Source organism: Aquarana catesbeiana, linkage group LG01, assembly GCF_042186555.1.
Source record: "Aquarana catesbeiana isolate 2022-GZ linkage group LG01, ASM4218655v1, whole genome shotgun sequence".
Lineage (NCBI taxonomy): Eukaryota > Metazoa > Chordata > Amphibia > Anura > Ranidae > Aquarana > Aquarana catesbeiana.
The window spans coordinates 182,283,277-182,305,899 of record NC_133324.1 but is presented as its reverse complement, the minus strand read 5'-3'; the positions used below and the strand labels follow the sequence as shown (position 1 = coordinate 182,305,899).

At 44.2% G+C, this 22,623-nt stretch overlaps 1 protein-coding gene across 1 annotated transcript in view; it reads left to right on the top strand.

Moving 5' to 3' along the window:
- Positions 1 to 549: 549 nt before the first annotated feature.
- Positions 550 to 22,623, top strand: part of FBXL17 (F-box and leucine rich repeat protein 17) — a 1,156,197-nt gene continuing 1,134,123 nt past the window's right edge. The window contains exons 1-2 of the mRNA XM_073624587.1: positions 550 to 2,500; positions 6,521 to 6,643. Coding sequence (XP_073480688.1) covers positions 764 to 2,500; positions 6,521 to 6,643 — 1,860 coding nt within the window. The 5' untranslated portion in view covers positions 550 to 763. The remainder of the gene's footprint in view (positions 2,501 to 6,520; positions 6,644 to 22,623) is intronic.

Genomic DNA, 22,623 nt, shown 5'->3' with positions numbered 1-22,623 from the left:
AGGTGGCAACCCTAAGGCGGACAGAGCTGGCGCCGGCCACGCATCAGCTCCCCCACCGTGCAGCCCGCGCGCACCCGCTATAGCTGTTAAAGGGACCAGCGTACAGCTACGGCGATTCGCGGGAAGGAGCCGACCTGCCACAGTATAATGATAGCGGCTGCTCGGCAATCGGTTAAGGGGTGTGTGGCGGAGGGTGCCCCAATAATACGTATTTTTGCTAATAGGTGTTCCTCATTCCCATCTCAGAAAGTTGTGAAGTATGCATAACTGAGTAAGTAAAGGATTAGGTCAATTACAGTTCACTTTACATATTGTGTTATAGAATGTACGTTTGCTTTTAGTGTCTGTCACACCAGTTCCGCCATCAATAGGTGGCGCACCTCCCACAGCAGGACTCTAGTGCCAAGCAGCTGGTAAGCTCTGTCTCTGGTGCATACTCAGCAGCCATGTTGGTAAAGGGCATGCTCAATGCAGAGCTCGACTGCTCTTTCTGACAGCACCCAATAGTCTCTATCTCTTTTTACATTGACAAAGATGGCCGCTGTGGACTCGTACTTCTCTGTGGTGATGTGAGACGTCGCACAGCGTACACACACCGACCAATAGCGGCTTCTCTCTGGTCGATGATGTTGTGTGTTGTGATGACGTCAGATCGGCGGTAACGGAGAAAGCTCTGTAGTAGTGTAGTGTGTGTGACAGGGAGTGTGGTGAGCCGGTACGCCGCCTTCTGCCCCTTCTTCTTCTCTCGGGCTGCTCGTCCTATATGGGCGGCCTGTTGTGTAAGCAGCGCAGCCGCTCCCGTCCTCAGCCCAGCGCCCAGAGCCGGAGGAAGAAGCTACATACAGTGGACTGTCTGCTGAGGGGACCCTGCCTACTTTGCTTCCTAGTGCACGCAGAACCCCCAGCCAGGGAGCCCGCCACTTCCCAGGACTGTGCCCGCCTGCTGCTGCTCTGCCCCGGAGAGCTGAGTGCCTGGCAGGAGAAACATCTGTGCGGGGGACTTCTCAGGGGCACCGCCGAAGACATGGTGTGCAAGAGGAAGAACTCCGGGGACAACCAGACCACCATCACCCCCCGCAAACAGCCCCGATGTGCCCCTGATGGGGGGGAGGAGGAGGACCTGGAACCACAACCCCATGCTGAGGACCTGGCATCCTACCCTAGAGGGGAACCATCACTATGCCATGGAGGAGAGACTGCACACCCCCATGCTGAGGACCTGTCATCACACCCCCATAGGGAGAACCTGGCACCCTGCTCTGGAGGGGAGCCATCAACGTGCCATGGAGGAGAGATTGCACACCCCCTTAAAGAGAACCTGTCATCACACCCCCATGGGGAGGACCAGGCACCCGGCCTTGCAGGGGACATTGCACCCCCCCAGACCGGGAATCCATCATCATGCCTTGGAGGAGAGACAGTGCACCCCCATGGGGAGAACCTGTCATCACACCCCCATGGGCAAGACTCGTCACCCTGCCTGGGAGAGGACACTGCACACCCCCTGACTGGGGACCTGTCATGCCTTGGAGGGGACACTGGACACCCCCGATTTGAGCAGCTTTCATCATACACCCAAACTGGAGACCCATCACCATGCCCTCTTGGAAAGACTGGACACCCCCATTGTTGGGACTTGTCAACATGCCTTGGAGGGGAGACGCTATACTCCCCAGCTGGAGGCACATCACCATGCCCTGCAGAAGAGAATGTACGCCCCCCAACTGGGGAACTGTCACAAAACCCTGGAGTAGAGGTCATGCACACCCTGGCTAGGTATCTTTCATCATGCTCCAGAGTGGAGGCTACAGACCCCAAAACTAGGGACTTGTCTCAGTTCCCCAGTGTGGAGACAGTAGCCCCCGTGCCTAGGGATATGTCATATGGCTCAAGAGGGCAGGCTCTGTCTCCACCTGAAGGTCTGACTCACATATTTGCAAAAATGCAGGAACCTTCCTGTTCTGATAGTCAGAAACGATATTGTCAAGGGAGATGTCTCCTTACTGGGGATCCTGCACTGGCTTGTACAGAGCAACGTGCTCACTCTCTACCTGGAAATATGTCAAAGCAGCTTCCTCCTCGACATCTGGCTACCTCGCTTGTGGAAGACCAGGAACCCCACTGTTCAGGGGTGAAGACACTTCGATGCCACGGGGAAGGCCATGTTACTGGGGATTCTGTATTATACGCAGGACATCTCACTAGGGATCCAGTGACCCTCTGCACAAAGTTACAGTATAAACCTGTTAGTGAGAAGCCTTTGGAACTCCATACAGAGGACCATAGACAACCTTATGAAAATTATTGTTGCTGTAACAGTTGCAACACGATAGGTGATGACCACGTACCATCCTCACCGATCAGTCCTTCACATGTTGAGTTGTCTTCTTCAGGTTGTATCCAGGCAACTCCTTCTCAGTCTCCTAAGGTGGAAGGAGATATATTTGTGCCTTGTGAGCCATTGCATATTAACCAACTTCCTCCATCCCTGTTATTGAAGGTGAGGAACAATGGTCAGTTGAAGGTTTTCTGGAGCATTGCTTATATGCACCTTTTTTAGATTTGTTTGTATTTTGTGGGGTTGCATCATGTGTTAAGGTACCTCCTTATACAGGTAATCTTAGCAACTTAACCAGTTGCTAAGATTTAGCAGTCATGTTTACATTAAGAAAAATATAATTTTTTTTGTTTGGAGAGAAAACAGTATGCAATAAATATTTTAATGTATCCGATGTTCTGCATATTGTACACTGTGGGTGTATATTATTTATGCAGGAGTTTGATGACCACAAGGCCTGCTTAAAAAGTTGTCCATATCTTGTACTTGTATAACACTCGTGCAACGTTTACATGCGTCCTGCATACACGGACACTATTGGCAACTAGAATTGCTCAGGGCTGGCAAATAGCACAATGTGATGAGAGTAAACAAAGTTCATCAATGTGTTCATTACACACAACTGATCTTTACATCTTCTCCTGAGTCATTCATGCGGCACATATGCAGAATAACCTTGGTTGATTAAGAACATTTGAAAGCCAAGGCTGCTCTGGCCATGTGCTGCATTGTTCCCAAATCATCTTCCAGGACAGCTACTTGAGAGATAATTGGCTCCTCCTATAACAAGAAACACAATCCATAAGGCAGATAAAAAGATCCTCCCACCTCTTGGTCTTTAACTGTTTAGTGTGTACTCCTGGACAAGTGCAAACATAAAGTTTTGTAGGTTCTTCTTGGATCTGGTTATTGGCCCCATCCCCCCCCCCCCCCTGGTGTAGTCAAGTTCCAGTGTTAGACTGCCCTCCTTCCCTTTCTTACTTAACAGTATAGTCAGTGTTTTTCTGGCGCTCCAAATTGAGTAATCCTTAGGGGTATAGTCTGTGGCTGTAATAGCTGGATGATGTATCCATAGGTTGGGTGGATGGAAAAGAAAGGGGTATTAATGGTTAAAAAGGAAGGCAGCCATCCTTCAGAGTGTGTCCAGAACTCTGCAAGACATGTAAGGAAAAAACAGGGAGGGAGAGGCACCGACCTGAGTGTAGTATTAAAATGATGACTTTAAAAGGATAAGATTAAAAACACAAGATGATGGAAGATGCATGCTCATCAAAGTAAAGTACAGTCCTGGCATTCCACTTGGCTCTGCAGGTCCCACCGCTGTTCCGGATAGCTGGAAAGGATTGAGCAGCTGGCTGAAATGGATCACAGTGTTTCTCCAGGAGCCAGGAACCAGGAAGCTCCACACTGACCAGCATGGACTGTGGAACAGGAAGTGATGTCATTGGCGTCTGGAGCAAGGCAGGGCTGGAATCTTGTCAATCAGGGCTGCAGTGGTGAAAGGCTATGCACTCGGAGCTGACTGCTCCTTCTTTGTGGCCAATAGAAGGAGCAGCCATCTCAGAGCATGTAGCCTTTCACCACTGCAGCCCTGATTGACAATTTTCCAGCCCTGCCGCTGATCAAATCAATCTCGGTTTGATCAGATACTTTGGAGCCCAGAGGAGGCATCTGGGGTCTAAAAGAACCCAGATCCCACCCCCCATATAAAGAGAACCTGTCACGGCCCATGCTATCACAAGGGATGTTGTTAATACCTTGTGATCACAATAAAGTTGAAAAAAAAATTATATAGGTACAGTGTTAAAAAAAAGACATTACCCCTCCCCCCCCCAACCTGTGCTCACGCCCAAAAGCAAACACTTACATAGAACCTGCATGAATGTGTAAATGGTGATTGAACCACACATGTTAGATATAGCTGTGAGCATCAGAGCACAAGCAATATTTCTAGTGCCAGACCTCCTGTGTAACTCTAAACTGGTACTCTGTATAGACTTTTAAAGCGTCGCCTATGGAGATTTTTAGGTACTGTAATTTGGTGCCGTTCCACAGGCATACAGAATTTTAAAGCTTGATATGTTGGGTATCTATTTACGTGCCGTGACATCTTTTGTATTTTACCAATAAATTGGGTAATATATTGTTTGTGTTCACTAAAATTCATTAAAGTGTATTTTTGCCACAAAATTTGCATTTGAAAAACTGCTATGCATATACTTGGTGACATGAAAATTGCAACACCCACCATTTTATTCTTCAGAGCCTCTACTTAAAAAAAGAAATAAATAATATAAAATATATATTTACACAATGTGATCCCATAGTAAAAGAAATGTACTGCCCAGGGCTGTTGCGGCTATCCATCCGCCGACTCCAAAACCACCACCAGGAGTTGATTCTCAAAATCACAAATATGAAGTGAGAAAAGCAGGGCCATGCACTTAGACTGCTTTCACACCGAGCCGCCCATAGCGTCGTATTTTTAGCAGCGTTTTACCGTCAGATTTGCGGCGCATTTCGGCCGCTAGCGGGATGCTTTTACCCCCCGCTAGCAGCCGAGAAAGGGTTAAAACCGCCCGCAATATCGGCGTTTTGCCGGCAGTATCCCAGCACTGTCCCATTGATTTCAATAGGGAGCAGCGGTGGAGGAGTGGTAAACACACCGCTCCTTCACCGCTCCAAAGAAGCTGCTGGCAGGTCTTTTCCTGACGTACTGCCAGTGCATCGCTCCAGTGTGAAAGCCCTCGGCAATGGAGCAGCTGTTTGAGGGCGGATTGCAGGCGCTATTTTTAACGCCATAGCGGCTGCAAACGCCCTTGGTGTGAAAGGGGTATTAATGTCAGCCCAATGATGGATCATTAGAAGGTCAGCCTTTGGCTTTTCTCATTTAACTATTTACACAAACCCTTTTTTACCTCCTATGTGCATCTCAGTGTAGTGCTGTAAGAAGAATAAAGCTGTCTTAACTAAAACACATACGATCACTTTGAGCTTTGCCTTGTACATTAGAAAAGTTTTGCATTGTTTAGCGTGCCTATAAATAAAAATAAAACCTAAATATGGGCTAGGGACCATTGGCTTTTTCTGCTGTCAGTCGGATCCTGTGAGAGAGCTGGGGGCATGCTGGGCTGTGTGTGTTTATGGATTGCACACAGCTTGCTATGGGTCCACATGCAGGAGAGGAGTGGAGAGTGCCATTGGGGGACTCATGAGGAGGAGGTATGAGATGGCTCTGCAATGCCATTACAGAAAATAGGTAAGTACGGTATAGCATGTTTATTATTTTGATTAAAAAACTGAAGGTTTGCAATAACCAGATTAATTGACTTGCAATGTTTAACTGGACAGCATCAGCAGTTTACTGATATTATTATTATTATTATTATTATTATTATTATTATTATTTTATTTATTTTTTTTTATTTAACTTTTGATTATGACCCAGTAAATATAATATTTGCATGGTCACCAAAAGAATCTTAAAGTGATATATTAATGTCTTTTTTTTATGTTTAAAAATAATAAATATGTCATACTTAGCTGCTCTGTGCAGTGGTCTTGCACATAGCAGCCCAAATCCTTCTCGGATCCCTCTCTGGCGCTCCTGGCACATCGCTCCTGCCGAGTGCGCCCACAGCAAGCAGCTTGTTATGGAGGCACCTGAGATGAGCCACTACTCTGTGTCCATTCAGACACAGTGCTCAGCCCCGCCCCCCTTTCTCTCCATTGGCTCACTGACTTTGACAGCAGCGGGAGCCAATGGCACCCGCTGCTGTGTCAGCCAATGAGGAGAGAGTCCTGGACAGTCGACTCTCATGCAACTTTGCTGGATCGAGATGGGGCTCAGGTAAGTATAATGGGGGCTACTGAACACACAAGGTTTTTTCACCTTCTGCCTTTAGTACTACTTTAATGGTGATAGTTGTATTGACTTGTTGCTCTTAAAACTGGTTGTTTTTTTTTTTTTTTATTAAAGTCTATGGTTTTGATGAAGTTATCATTTGAGTATATTTAATGCCGTCGTTTCCTATTTTACTGTATCATTTACAGGTAATGAGTGTATATTAACCTGACTTACTTTGAATAATCCATTGTGCATGTGCAGTGTGCAAAAAATATAATTATTTTGAGCATTTCATACAGTGTAAACCACTAATTTTTAATATATTTTCTTTACAGATTTTCTCCCTCTTGTCACTGAATGAGCGTTGTCTTTCCGCATCTCTTGTGTGCAAGTACTGGCGGGACCTTTGCTTAGACTTTCAGTTTTGGAAGCAACTGGATCTCAGCAGTCGTCAACAGGTAAATTTTAATATTTTTTTTTTTTTTTAAATGCGTTATTCTAATTGCAGATTTATTAAAGAATTATAATAATAATAAAGAAGTTATACTTACCTGCTTTGTGCAAAGTTTTTGACCCTCCTCTTGGTTCCCCTGCTGGCACTTTCTGCTTTAGCAAACCACTTGCTATCGGGACACTCATGCAGGCTTGATCTAGAGCTGGCCTGTGTGTGTGTATATAGACGACAATGTGGCTCTGCCCTGCTGCTGCCTCTGAGTCCTGTGAGGAGAGAGCATGCAGCGCAACTCCTATCGGGCACAGAGATGAATTGAGATGGAACTTGGGTAAGAAGACCATGGAAGGCTTTTTACGATAATGCAGAGAATGCATTAACCACTTGCCGACCGCCTCATGCAGATATACTGCGGCAGAATGGCACGGGCAGGCAAAATTACGTACCTGGTACGTGATTGCCTTCCCGCGGGCGGGGGGTCCGATCGGACCCCCCCCGGTGCCAAAGGCAGTCGGCTCGAGTTCGATGAGATGCGATGAGAGGTGAGGGGGAGGCCATCCATTGTTGGCCACCCCCTCCCGATTGCTCCCGGCGAATGAAAATGCTTCCTCTCCCTCTGTAATGTAAACAGAGGGAGAGGAAGTGATGTCATCCCTCCTTGAGCCGGTCTTTTTCGTTCCGGCGCAGAGGAGAGAAGACATCAAGTAAGTGCACAACACTACATGTTCAGTAGAACACGCAGGCACACTTTTCACCCCCCGATCACCCCCCTGTACCCGCTGTCACACTGACGCCAATAGCAGTTTTTTTTTTTTTTTTTTTGCATTGGTGTCAGTTTGTGACAGTTATAAGTGTTTGGGCAGTTAGGTTAGCCCCCTTTAGGTCTGGGGTACCCCCCTTTAGGTCCAGGGTACCCCCCTAACCCCCCCCTAATAAAGGTTAACCCCTTGACCACCCCGTGTCGCTAAGCGATCGTTTTTCTGATCTCTGTATTAGTGACACAGGTGACACTAGTTAGGGAGGTAAGTATATAGGTTCGCTGTCAGTGTTTTATAGCGACAGGGACCCCCTCATATACTACCTACTAAAGGTTTTAACCCCCTGATTGCCCCCTAGTTAACCCTTTCACCAGCGATCACCGTATAAGTGTTACGGGTGATGCTGGTTAGTTAGTTTGTTTTTATAGTTTATTATAGTTTTAGGGCACCCGCCGTTTATCACCTTATAAAGGTTTAACCCCCTAATTGCCCGGCGGTGATATAACTTACGTTTTTAGGGTCAGATAAGGTCTGCGTCGCCCCAGGCAGCGTCAGGTTAGCGCCAGTACCGCTAACACCCACGCACGCAGCATACACCTCCCTTAGTGCTATAGTATCTGAATGGATCGATATCTGATCCGATCAGATCTATACTCCCCAGCAGTTTAGGGTCCCCAAAAAAACGCAGTGTTAGTGGGATCAGCCCAGATACCTGCTAGCACCTGCGTTTTGCTCCTCGGCCCGGCCCAGCCCAGCCCACCCAAGTGCAGTATCGATCGATAACTGTCACTTACAAAACACTAAGCACACATAACTGCAGGGTTCGCAGAGTCAGGCCTGATCCCTGCGATCGCTAACAGTTTTATGGTAGTGTTTTAAATCAGTCACTAACAGTCAGGAGCTTTTTTGCCTGTGAGTCTTACTAGTGTACCCCTAAATTTAGAGCCCAAAATGGCAAATCGAAGGTACACTAGTGAAGAGGCCTACACGTTTCTGAGCATGACAGATAGTGAAGAGGAAGTCACTCATCTGTCAGATTCAGGCTCAGAATACGATCCTGTAGAGAACAGCGGCTCCATGACAGATAGCTCTGACGACGGAGTTGTGGTCCCTGCTAAGGTCAGGCATACCAGACCCCGAACTTCTTCTGTCCTTAAAGTGCAAGAACCGCAGGGCTCTCGTATGGAGCAGAGAAGTACTAGTGCCGCTATTCCTTCTGGTGAACTGGCAAGCACCAGCGGCCTAGTACACCCTGGTCGTACATCCAGCACTGCAGTAACACTTGGTGACGTGGCGAGTCCCATAAGTGCAGTTCAAGCTGGCGAGGTGGCAAGCACAAGTAGTGTCCTGCTGCCACCAAGAAGAAGACAAACACAGGCCCATCGTGCCCATAGTGCCCTTCCTGCTGCATTCGCCAATCCGAATTGGGTACCCACCACTTCTGCGGCACCCGTACTTCCCCCATTCACTGGCCAACCCGGAATTCAGGTGGAAACAGTTGATTTTACGCCACTGGATTTTTATTTGCTGTTTTTCACCGAAGATCTCTTTAGATCTATTGTGGACCAAAGCAATTTGTACGCTGGTCAACACATCGCCACTATTCCCCGGTCCTCCCTTGCCAGAGATTGGAAACCAATTACGGTTTCCGAATTTAAGCTCTTTCTGGGCCTTTCCCTCAACATGGGCATAAATAAAAAGAGTGAGTTGCGGTCATATTGGTCCACTGACCCAATTTACCATATGCCCGTGTTCTCTGCCTCCATGGCCAGGGCACGATACGAGCAGATTTTGCGGTTCATGCACTTCAACGACAATGAACTCTGTCGTCCTCGTGGAGACCCTGAATGCGATCGGCTCTACAAAATTCGGCCCCTCGTAAACCACTTCAACCAACGTTTTGCAGACTTGTTTACCCCCCATCAAGTTGTCTGCGTTGATGAGTCCCTGATTAAATTTTCTGCCCGCTTGTCATTCAAACAGTACCCTCCCAGCAAGCGTGCCAGATACGGGGTCAAGATGTATAAGCTCTGTGACAGGGCCACAGGCTATACATGTAGTTTTATGGTTTACGAGGGCAAAGATAGTCACGTAGAGCCGACAAACTGCCCTGACTACATAGGAAGCGCTGGCAAGATAGTGTGGGACTTGGTGTCACCCTTATTCGGAAAGGGGTACCACTTGTACGTGGACAATTATTACACGAGCGTGCCACTTTTTAGCCACCTTTTTGATCATCAGATTGGAGCATGTGGCACCGTGCGACCTAATCGCCGGGGCTTTCCCCAGCGGCTTGTAGATTCCCATCTTAGGCTGGGGGAGAGAGCCTGCTTGCAGTGTAATCATTTGCTCGCTATGAAGTGGAGGGACAATAAGAATGTTTTCGTTCTTACCTCCCTTCATGCAGACACGACAGTCCAAATTCCTACGGCGACTGGTGTTGTGGAGAAACCCCTCTGTGTCCACGAATATAACCAAAATATGGGAGGGGTGGACCTCAACGACCAGTTGTTGGTGCCGTACCTAGTTGCCCGTAAGGCCAGATGCTGGTACAAAAAAGTGTCTGTTTATTTATTTCAATTGGCTTTGCTGAATGCTTATGTGCTATACAGAGCTTCAGGACGGACTGGATCCTTCCTTAAATTCCAGGAAGAGATCGTCAGAGCCCTTCTGTTTCCAGACGGTGCTCCACCTCACCATCCCCGACCAAATGCAGTAAGCCGGCTGCATGAGAGGCATTTTCAATATGTCCTCCCGAGTACCCCTACCCAACGAGCCCCCCCAAAAAGATGTCGTGTCTGCAGCAAGCGCGGCTTTAGGCGTGACACCCGGTATTATTGTCCCTTCTGTCCTGACAATCCTGGTCTTTGCATTGGTGAATGTTTTGAACGCTACCATACACTAGTTGAGTATTAGCGTAGGGTACAGCACTGCACAGACTAGGACACACTTTCACAGGGTCTCCCAAGATGCCATCACATTTTGAGAGACCCAAACCTGGTACCAGTTAAAAAAGTTAAAGTTACAAAAAAAAGTGTAAAAAAAAATATATAAAATAAAAAAAACAAAAATAGTTGTCGTTTTATAGTTCTCTCTCTATTGTGCTGCATTCTATACTGCAATGTTTTATTGTTATGTTTTTATCATGTTTGCTTTATAGGTATGCAATTTTTTTATACTTTTTTTTTTTTTTTTTTATTGTTAACCACTTTTTTGTTTTCAGGTACGCCATTCAGCTGCAGAGCGGATTTATTTATCTTGACAGCAACAGCGTTTGCTCCCACGATACATAAAGCCGTGACTCCAGCGCTGTCGGAGATGATTTCACCACCACAGTTACATACTTCAGCATATATGCCGAAGCGTGGGGGCAGCAGTGGGTGGAGGAGCAATTTGCTCCTGCCTTTTGTAGGGGGGATGCCCCCCATGCTTCGGCATATATATATTTTAGGTAGGCACAGGTTGCGTTAAATGTTTTATTTTTTACTATGTTTTTTTTTGTATTTGCTTTGCAGGTATGGTAAGTATTACTGTTATACTGTAATGTTACTTTGTTTTTTTGTTAACCATCATTTGCTTAGCAGGTACGCTAAGTGGAGGAGCGATTTGCTCATAACTTTTGCGGGAGGATGCCCCCATGCTTCGGCATATATATACGGTGCATGTATGCCCATCATTAGAAGTGGGTGGATGAAGGGAGGTATTCTAATGGTGGGCATACCCACCGATCAATCTCTTTTTTTCGTTCAGCCCACAGGCTGCATGAAAAAGTTTACAATATATGCCCAACAAGGACCAGCAACGTACTGGTATGTTGCTGGACTTTGAGTGGTTATACCAGAATGATGCCTGCAGGTTTAGGTATCATCTTGATATCATTCTTTTCAGCCAGCGGTCGGCTTTCATGTAAAAGCAATCCTAGCGGCTAATTAGCCTCTAGACTGCTTTTACAAGCAGTGGGAGGGAATGGCCCCCCTCCCACCGTCTTCCATGTTTTTCTCTGGCTCTCCTATCCCAACAGGGAACCTGAAAATGCAGCCGGTGATTTGGCCAGCTGACCATAGAGCTGATCAGAGACCAGAATGGCTCCAAATATCTCTATGGCCTAAGAAACCGGAAGCTACGAGCATTTCATGACTTAGATTTCGCCGGATGTATACAGTGCCATTGGGAAATTGGGAAAGCATTTTATCACACCGATCTTGGTGTGGTCAGATGCTTTGAGGGCAGAGGAGAGATCTAGGGTCTAATAGACACCAATTTTTTCAAAGAGTACCTGTCACTACCTATTGCTATCATAGGGGATATTTACATTCCCTGAGATAACAATAAAAATGATTAAAAAAAAATAAAAATGAAAAACAGTTTAAAAATAAGATAAAAAATCAAAAAAATAATAAAGGGAAAAAAAAAAAAAAAAAAAAGGCACCCCTGTCCCCACCTGCTCTCGCGCAAAGGCGAACGCAAGCGTCGGTCTGGCGTCAAATGTAAACAGCAATTGCACCATGCATGTGAGGTATCACCGCGAAGGTCAGATCGAGGGCAGTAATTTTAGCAGCAGACCTCCTCTGTAAATCTAAAGTGGTAACCTGTAAAGGCTTTTAAAAATGTATTTAGTTTGTCGCCACTGCATGTTTGTGCGCAATTTTAAAGCATGTCATGTTTGGTATCCATGTACTCGGCCTAAGATCATCTTTTTTATTACATCAAACATTTGGGCAATATAGTGTGTTTTAGTGCATTAAAATTTAAAAGTGTGTTTTTTCCCCAAAAAATGCGTTTGAAAAATCGCTGCGCAAATACTGTGTGAAAAAAAAAAAACGAAACACCCATCATTTTAATCTGTAGGGCATTTGCTTTAAAAAAATATATAATGTTTGGGGGTTCAAAGTAATTTTCTTGCAAAAAAAAATAATTTTTTCATGTAAACAAAAAGTGTCAGAAAGGGCTTTGTCTTCAAGTGGTTAGAAGAGTGGGTGATGTGTGACATAAGCTTCTAAATGTTGTGCATAAAATGCCAGGACAGTTCAAACCCCCCCCCCCCAAATGACCCCATTTTGGAAAGTAGACACCCCAAGCTATTTGGTGAGAGGCATGTCGAGTCCATGGAATATTTTATATTGTGACACAAGTTGCGGGAAAAAGACACATTTTTTTTTTTTTTGCACAAAGTTGTCACTAAATGATATATCGCTCAAACATGCCATGGGAATATGTGAAATTACACCCCAAAATAAATTCTGTTGCTTCTCCTGAGTATGGGGATACCACATGTGTGAGACTTTTTGGGAGCCTAGCCGCGTACGGGACCCCGAAAACCAAGCACCGCCTTCAGGCTTTTTAAGGGCGTAAATTTTTGATCTCACTCTTAACTGCCTATCACAGTTTCGGAGGCCATGGAATGCCCAGATGGCACACCCCCCCCCCAAATGACCCCATTTTGGAAAATAGACACCCAAAGCTATTTGCTGAGAGGTATAGTGAGTATTTTGCAGACCTAACTTTTTGTCACAAACTTTCGAAAATTGAAAAAAGAAAAAAAAAAAAAATTTTTCTTGTTTTTCTTCATTTTCAAAAACAAATGAGAGCTGCAAAATACTCACCATGCCTCTCAGCAAGTAGCTTGGGGTGTCTACTTTCCAAAATGGGGTCATTTTGGGGGGTTTTGTGCTATCTTGGCATTTTATGGCCTTCGAAACTGTGATAGGTAGTGAGGAGTGAAATCACAACTTGACGCCCTTAGAAATCCTGAAGGCGGTGCTTGGTTTTCAGGGACCCGTACGTGGCTAGGCTCCCAAAAAGTCCCACACATGTGGTATCCCCGTACTCAGGAGAAGCAGCAGAATGTATTTTGGGGTGTAATTCCACATATGCCCATGGCATGTTTGAGCAATATATCATTTAGTGACAACTATGTGCAAAAAAAAAAAAAAATTGTCACTTTCCCGCAACTTGTGTCAAAATATAAAATATTCCATGGACTCAACATGCCTCTCAGCAAATAGCTTGGGGTGTCTACTTTCCAAAATGGGGTCATTTGGGGGGGGGGTTTGTGCCATCTGGGCATTTTATGGCCTTCAAAACTGTGATAGGTAGTGAGGAGTGAAATCAAAAATTTACGCCCTTAGAAATCCTGAAGGCAGTGATTGGTTTTCGGGGCCCCGTACGCCGCTAGGCTCCCAAAAAGTCCCACATATGTGGTATCCCCATACTCAGGAGAAGCAGCTGAATGTATTTTGGGGTGCAACTCCACATATGCCCATGGCCTGTGTGAGCAATATATAATTTAGTGACAACTTATTGTAAATTTTTTTTTTTTTGTCATTATTCAATCACTTGGGACAAAAAAAATGAATATTCAGTGGGCTCAACATGCCTCTCAGCACGTTCCTTGGGGTGTCTACTTTCCAAAATGGGGTCATTTGGGGGGGTTTTGTACTGCCCTGCCATTTTAGTACCTCAAGAAATGACATAGGCAGTCATAAACTAAAAGCTGTGTAAATTCCAGAAAATGTACCCTAGTTTGTAAAAGCTATAACTTTTGCGCAAAACCAATAAATATACGCTTATTGACATTTTTTTTTACCAAAGACATGTGGCCGAATACATTTTGGTCTAAATGTATGACTAAAATTGAGTTTATTGGGTTTTTTTTATAACAAAAAGTAGAAAATATCATTTTTTTTTTCAAAATTTTCGATCTTTTTCCGTTTATAGCGCAAAAAATAAAAACGGCAGAGGTGATCAAATACCATCAAAAGAAAGCTCTATTTGTGGGAAGAAAAGGACGCAAATTTCGTTTGGGTACAGCATTGCATGACCGCGCAATTAGCAGTTAAAGCGACGCAGTGCCAAATTGTAAAAAGTGCTCTGGTCAGGAAGGGGGTAAATCCTTCCGGGGCTAAAGTGGTTAAGATAAAAAAAAAACCTTTAGCCTTTAAAATCACATTAAGTTCACTATTTTCAGTTTTAATAACCACTGTAAAGCCTTTCTCTTAAATTCTAGGGAATGGATATACTATATATAGGGTTGCACCGATACTAGTATCGATGCTGAGCATTTGCCCGAGTACTTGATTAGATAAGGCACATACCTGTCTATATAAGGTCCCACAGTTAACAGGGTGGCACAGTGATGTAGTGGGTAGCACTCTCGCCTAGCAGTAAAAAGGGTCGCTGGTTCGAATCCCAACCACGACACTACCTGCCTGGAGTTTGCATGTTCTCCCTGTGCCTGCGTGGGTTTCCTCCGGGTACTCCGGTTTCCTCCCACCCTCCAAAGACATTCTGGTAGGTTAATTGGCTTCTGTCCAAAATTGGCCCTAGTATATGAATGTGAGTTTGGGAACCTTAGATTGTGGGCTACTTGAGGGTAAGGACTGATGTGAGTGTGCAATGTATGTGTGGAGCACTGCGTAAATTGACAGCGCTATATGGGTCCCTAAAATAAATAATAATATAATAGATGAGCATCTTAATGAGACACAATGTACAGGGATAGGGACAATTGAAGATGGACTGGTGTCTTTATTCAACCTTGCTAACTATGTAACAGTTACATGTTAGAGCACAAACCAAGCCATGAAGTCCAAGGAATTGTATCCTGGGAATTTGGGAAAGGGTACAGAAAAATGGCTGCAGCATTGAAGGTCCCAATGAGCATACCTGAAGTTTGCAACCACTAAGACCCCTTTCACACTGGGGCGGTTTGCAGGCGGTATTGCGCTAAAAATACTGCCTGCAAACCGCCCCTAAACAGCCTCCGCTGTTTGTTCAGTGTGAAAGCCCTCGGGCTTTCACACTGAAGCGGTGCGCTGGCAGGACGGTGAAAAAAGTCCTGCAAACCGCTTCTTTGGAGCGGTGAAGGAGCGTTGTATTCACCGCTCCTAAACCGCTCCTGCCCATTGAAATCAATGGGACAGCGCGGCTATACCGCGGCAATACCGCGGCTATAGCCGCGCTGTACGAGTGATTTTAACCCTTTTTCGGCCGCCAGCGGGGGTTAAAACCGCACCGCTAGCGGCCGAATACAGCTGCAAGAACGACGGTACAGCAGCGCTAAAAATAGCGCTGTTGTACCGCCGACGCCCCATCGCCCCACTGTGAAAGGGGCCTAAGACTCTTCCTAGAGTGGGCCACCCAGGCCAAACTGAGTGATCGAGTGAGAAGGGCTTTGGTCCGGGAGGTGACCAGGAACCTAATAGTCACTCTGACAGAACAACAGCCATCTTGTGTAAGGAGGAGAACTGCCCCAGAACAACAGCCATCTGCAGCACTCCATCAATCAAGCCCGTATGATAGAATGGCCAGACGGAAGCCACTCCCAAGTAAAAGGCGCATGGCAGCACGTCTGGAGTTTGCCAAAAGGCACCTGAAGGACTCTCATACCATGAGAAACAAAATTCTCTGTTCTGATGAAACAAAGATTGAACTCTTTGGTCTGAAAAGCAAGCGTCATGTCTGGAGGAAACCAGGCACCACTCCTCACCTGGCCAGTACCATCCCTACAGTGAAGCATGGTGGTGGTAGCTTCATGCTGTGGGAATGTTTTTCAGCGGCCGCAACTGGGAGACTAGTTGGGATCGAAGGAAAGAGGAATGCAGCCATGTACAGAGACATCCATGATGAAAACCTGCTCCAGAGCACTCTGGACCTCAGACTGGGGCGAAGGTTCATCCTCCAACAGGACAACGACCCTAAGCCAAGATAACAAAGGATTGGCTACAGGACAACTCTATGAATATCCTTGAGTGGCCCACCCAGAACCCAGACTTGAACCCGATTGAACATCTCTGGAGAGATCTGAAACTGGCTGTGCACTGACGCTCCCCATTCAACCTGAAACTTCAGAGGTCCTGCAAAGAAGAATGGGAGAAACTACCCAAAAATAGGTGTGCCATGCTTGTAGCATCATGCTCAAAAAGACTTAACGTTGTAATTGGTGCCAAAGGTGCTTCAACAAAGTATTGAGCAAAGGCTGTGAATACTTACTGTATCTACATGTGATTTTTTTTTTTTTTTAAATAAATTTGCTAAGATTTCAAACAAATGTCTTTCACATTGTCATTATGGGGTATTGTTTGTAGAATGTTGAGAAAAATAATGAATTAAATCCATTTTGTAGTAAGGCTGTAACATAACAAAATGTGGAGAAAGTCAAGTGCTATGAATAGTTTCGGGATGCACTGAATAGTGTTACTGAATGGTCCCTGAACATGTTTTAGTAGTTTTCTGACATTGTACAGTGGGTGTGGTGGAGTAGAGTTGAAGACAGGTTTTTGATGTGTAGAGATTGTATGTGTTCTCCATAATGGCTAATATAGTAGCAAGCGAGTGTGCTGGAAACCCACAGCTCTTTCTAATAGCCTCATCACCCAAAAGTGGGAGAATTGCTTTTGTTTTATTCTGTTAGCTTTCTTCTGCAACTAGAATATCGGTTTGAATAGTTTTAACCTTTAATCATCTCTCTGGGTTTTCTGGATGAATTCCTGCTTTTGAATAAAAAAGACATTAAAATGCTGTAATATCTAATAATCTTTTTATTGTCATGTTCTTAAAAATACCTTTTATTTTAATTTCCTTTCCAGCTAAAGTTTTCTGTTCCTTCCAGTGATTTCAAGGTTCTCTTCATTACTACCATTGCAATATGATTTTGTCTGTAGCTTTCCCAAAACTCATATTGCCCCATTTCTGTAATTGTCTTAATATATTTTTCTTAAACCTTTGCATCTTGATGTCAAATTACAGGTAGCCTGTTGAATATAATATGGCATCTCTTACACCTGCTATGCCAGAAGTTAAAACAGAAGTTTAGTTAAAGTTAAAAACATTCTCCTCTGGGTGATCTATGTACGTTGCAAGGATATTAACACACTTTGTTGCAGATTCCTACCTTTTGGTAGTCTGAAGAAATCACTGTTGTTCTGTGCCCCTGTGCTGAATGAGTCTAATGGGAGTGGTTTCATAATTATCAACCAGCTGCTGCAAAATCAGGGCTCTAATATGGAAAGTTGCAGGGTCTGCATCCCTTTAGACATTATTTCCTATTGGGAGTATCTTACCAAAAAATAAATTTTTGTTGCAGGGGATGCTGAAAATATGACTTGTATCTTAGTGTAGACTTCTGGGAAAATCGGTGAGCCAATCACACAAGCAGGAAATGTTTCTGGGGGGATGTTCTATACACATTCTGTGTACAGAACATCTCCAGGTAGCCATATTGCATTTTACGGATAATTACAAAGCTGCAGATTGAAAAGGAAAGGTCATTTTTAATAACGTTCAATTTCAGTATGACTTGTGTCTCAATTTTATGTGCTCATATATATTGTTTTTAGCTATTTTTTTCCCAAGTGGAGTTATCCTTTACGTTTTTTAATCTACAGCTTTGGTTACGTTGCTTACCTGTAATGAATTATGTTCTACAGGTGTGTATGTGGCTGCATTCTGTAGAAATCCTCACTGCAGGGCTGCCCTGTTCTCTTCCTACTGTTTTTAGCCTTCTTCAGCACTGTGGGGATTAACAGCTTTTGGTCTCCGGGCTTAGATCCTGTGAATGGGGGAAGAGTCTGATTAGTCTTGGGATTCCCTCATATACTGATCATGTTACAGGTAGTGCTATCAGTGAAAGAACTTTTATCAGTGTAGCAGAGGACAGAGGGGAGTGCCCCCCCATGGGATCACCTTTTAGATGATCCATTTTTCTTTCCTGAAACCACAAGTTTCAGGAAATAAAGTTGCTCAGTTCCCCCATCAGTGCAGTCCGTGTTGATGGGGGCATCTCTCCTGTGGAGCCATTGTGTTCTTCGGGCGGGAGGAGCCATCCCTGCCAAGAGAACACAGTGATTATTGTTAGTGACTATTAAAGCCACTGGCAATAATGGCATGAAAAATCCAACAGGCTGGTTTTATCCAAGTTGTTCAATCAACTTTGGTACAATCAGTCTGCCCATACACGGTTTGAATCTCGGCCACTCCCTGCTGAACCAGCTAGGTTTCGAACCGTTTATGGCCGGCTTTAAGACCTAAAGCTGTTAACCCCTACAGCAATGGAAGCGCAGCAGAAAGAGGACAGGTTAGTCCTGCAGTGATTGATTTCTTCAGAATCCAGCAGCCTGCACATTGAGAGACATACTTTATTACTTTATTAGTAATGTAACTAAAGCCGTAGAGAAAAAAATGTTTTTAGGTGTGATTTTTTTTTTTTTTTTTTTTTTATAGATGATCTTCACCCTAGAAATAAAAATATTAAAGTCAGCAGTTACAAATACCGTAGCTGTTGGCTGTTAATAATAGGACACAACGTGTACAGACATTCAGCGCTGTCCTCAGCCGAGCCGGCTCTTAGGCTGTCTTCATGTTCAGTCAATGGCATGCTTATTTTGGCCGGCTTGATTAATTGCGGCTTCACAGCCAGCTTCCTACTGCACATGAGTGAGCGGTGCTGCAATTTGTGAATGGTCCCTCAGCTTTCTGGGACCTTTGACGTGTCCCAGAAGGCTGCGGGGGAAGGAGGGGGTCGCCAAAGTTCCACTCTGATTTGAAATTAGTGTAATACCCGCTCTATGGTGTGTACATTGTGGAGAAAATGAAATAAATCAAGATATATAATGGGCTGCTGCTATCGTGTAAAGTAAAAAGTGATGAGTGAGAAGTGATGAGTGAAATTATACTAAGCGCTGCTCCAATGACTAAATTAATAATTCCTGAAATACAAACGCATCTATAGTGCTATCAGATAAATATCAAATAAAAATATGGTGCAATCAAATAAAGTCCAACTGTGCATAAAAAGTGTCCACACATGTTCAATTCCTGCCTGTGAGGATTCTAGTGCCACTCTGTGCTCCTCTCCTGGGTCCCCACTCACCAGCAGTATGCTTTTAAACACAACGTCTTTGTATTACATCAATGGAAAAAGGCGTCTCCTTTTTGTAGTGATCCTAGTTGTTATTACTCTAGTAGCCCAATCTCCATTGTGTTGATATGAGTGTATGGTGTATCAAATGGAGAGAGAAATGTGCATAGCGTAATATTGCCATGTAATTTATTTAAAAACTCAAATTATATGCACTTACATCAAGTTAAAAGTATCAAGGTAAAAAGCGCTGCCTTTGCTTGCTGCTAACCGTCACTCTGCCTCGTATAGTATGCCCTCACTTGACGCGTTTGGCTCCTTCCATCCTTCCACTGTGCGTCTTCAGAACTCGGATTGCTGCAGCGATCCTGTCAAAACCAGGCACCCACTCCCCCCCCCCCCTCCCCCCTCAAGCGCTGACACTTGGTGGGGGTGGGGGGGGGGTAGACTAGCAGAACTGCCCCTTTTTGGTGAAATTCTGCTTTAAGGAGAACCAGTCATTATTATGCTTTTTTAATAGTCTGAAATGTCCCTCTTGGTATAACAGTGCACTCTTACCTCTCAAGGGTTGTTTTTTGTCTAGTATTCACACCATCTCTTAAAGTGGTTGTAAACCCTTACAGACGACTTTCTGCTACAGGTAAGCCTATAAGGTGGCTTACCTGTAGCTACCCCAGATATCTCCTAAACCTACACGGTTTAGGAGATATCCCCTGTATCTGCATGTGCTGACGTCATCAGCACATGCGCACTGAAGCAATGGCGCGTACGTGCTGTTTAGTTCAGTGAGTGTGCCTTTACCTGACTCCCACGCGCATGAGCAGGAGTGACGTCATTGCGGCTCCGGCCAATCACAGCGCCGGAGCCGCAAAACCCGAAAGTAACTCCGTGGAGAAATGTTGCCGGCCGGTGCTGTGTACGGGCACTGCAGCAGGGGCTTCACTCTCAGGTGAGTATTACATAATGAGCTAGTATGCTATGCATACTAGCTCATTATGCCTTTTTTTTTTTTTTCATGTAGGTTTGCAAACACTTTAACAGAAGTGTTCTACAGGCTGTTGTCCAAATTTAAACAAATTTGGGAATACTAAGAACTTTTTAATTTAAGTGCGGTAATCCCAGGTATTAACTCACTGATAGTATAATTAAGAAATGGAGACTGCTGTGTATTACTAAGTGCGTTGTTACATGTATTGTCTGCATATGAATGGTAACGGGGTATATTAGGACAACTTTGCATGGGCAAGCAGTTGCACTAAACTTGCACTTATGCATGTCACATCATACATAAGATATATATATTTTTTGTAATGGTATATTACAAATTTATATCACAATTTTATTCATGATTTAAATCACTAGTAAAAAGGCTTGATTTAAATCAACTAGATTTAAATCATAATTTTTAAAATAGCAGTTATCTCTGTCCCACAGCAGCTCCTCTGACCTGCTGTTGACTCACCGAAGTCCCACCAAAGACGTGGTGGCAGCAGGTGAATGGATGTTTGCTAACGGGTGCTGCCATTATGGATCTGAATAGACATGCTCTTTAAATGTAAGGACTTAAATGTAAGGACTCATTCTTGCTGGTAGTTTAGAATCTTTAATATTTGAAAACAAAATTAAGTTTCCTATTTAGAATAATAACCTGTCCGGTTAGAAAAACAGCAATATTGGAGCCGATTTTAGGTTAATAGGTTAATCACACATAGTTGGAAAACTACTCAAATTATTTTATTAATACAATAACATTGCCAGTGCATGTTAATGTTGAATAAGTTTACCAAAGATGTAAATATTGCAGAATATACAGCCTCATGCTGCATAACTAAGCTCCATTTAATGCTGAATAAACTAAATTATTAATATATCTTAAATAGAAATCTATCTTGAGATAGATTTTTACTCCGAAACCATTTTATTAAAATAAGTTTGATAAAAATCCATAAATCTTATTTTAAATAAAAAAAAATTCAGTTAAAAAAAAAAAAAAAAAAATCATCAATTTTTATCCACCCTGGTTCACCACCTCTACTATCTTCCTTAGTAGAGCAGAGAGGGGAGCCAAGGTCAAATACACTTGCTGCTGAAGCCTCTAGAACTGCAAGGTTATCATATCGGCATACTACTGTGTTTCCCCGAAAATAAGACCTAGTTTAAGGTGGTTGTGGAATCCTGGAATGCACTGTATTGCAGTGGTATGTGATGTAAGCTGTGTGCGTTTCTGTGGTCTGTTTGTGCTGGATCCCTTCGTTCGCTCAGCTGGCCTCCCACTGCTCTCCCCTTCTTCCAGCTGTCAGCGGGGGGATTTCGCCCCCCCCCCCCCCCGCAGTGCTCAGAGCAGGGAGGAGAACTCTGGCGGGCCATGGAAGTGCCGAGTGGCTGATCTCCCGCTGCTCTTCCCATCTGCCAGCTGTCAGCAGGTGGTCTCGGGCCCCCCTCCCTCTGCGGTGCTCCGGCGGGTCACAGGAACGATATGGGAAGGTGTTTGTCACACATGGATTGCAGAAAGGTGCAGTTTTCGTTGTGTGATACTGTAATAAGATACATTCTGGAGTTTTTCAGCCACTTTTACTCAGTTCCACTGGCCGTGGGGGATTCAGGCAGGGAGGGAGATGGGGAGAGAAGACCGCACATGACAAGCCCTACCCCAAAAATAAGCCCTACTGGGTCTTTTGTTGGAAAAATTAATATAAGACCTAAGCTTTTTTTTCGAGGAAACACAGTAACTACTACTGACTGAAAAGGATACCTTGTGTTTTGTTTTATGGAAGTATATGGAGGTTGCATAGTCAAGGTACAACCCAGGGGAAGTGCTGTGGTCTGGCTTAATCTTTTGTCAATATGTGATTATTTCAAATAAGTCTCCACAATATTGTCTGCTGGCTGAAATTGCTCATCTGTTAGGATCTCATTTAGGATACTTGGGATTCTCAGCAGTTGCTTATTGTGTTTTTATGCAGTTAATTGCTACTTGTAAAGTATGATGAAGAATGGCTTTTGTACAAGCAAGCTTTTTTTTTTCCCCCAACTGCTACAAAAACCTTCAAATGATTTGCTTAAGTCAGATTTTCTTTTCCATAGAAAGGAAGAAAATGTAGTTTAATTTGTGTAAAACCTTTTAGTAGCTTTATTTATTTTGGAAAGAAATGCTGGCTTCCAAAAACTAATAAGGAGATAGATTGAAGGGGGAAATAATGTGATACTGTCACAGTTTTGCCTGAATTATAGGTCAATAAATAAACGCAGAGCCAGGATTACTGTAAAGCATGGTGGATGATTTAGTCTTTCTTGGGATCCCAGAAAAGTAATGTAAGAAGAATTCCACTGTGTGACCCTTTAGCTAGACGTGCTTTGATATTTAATGTTAAG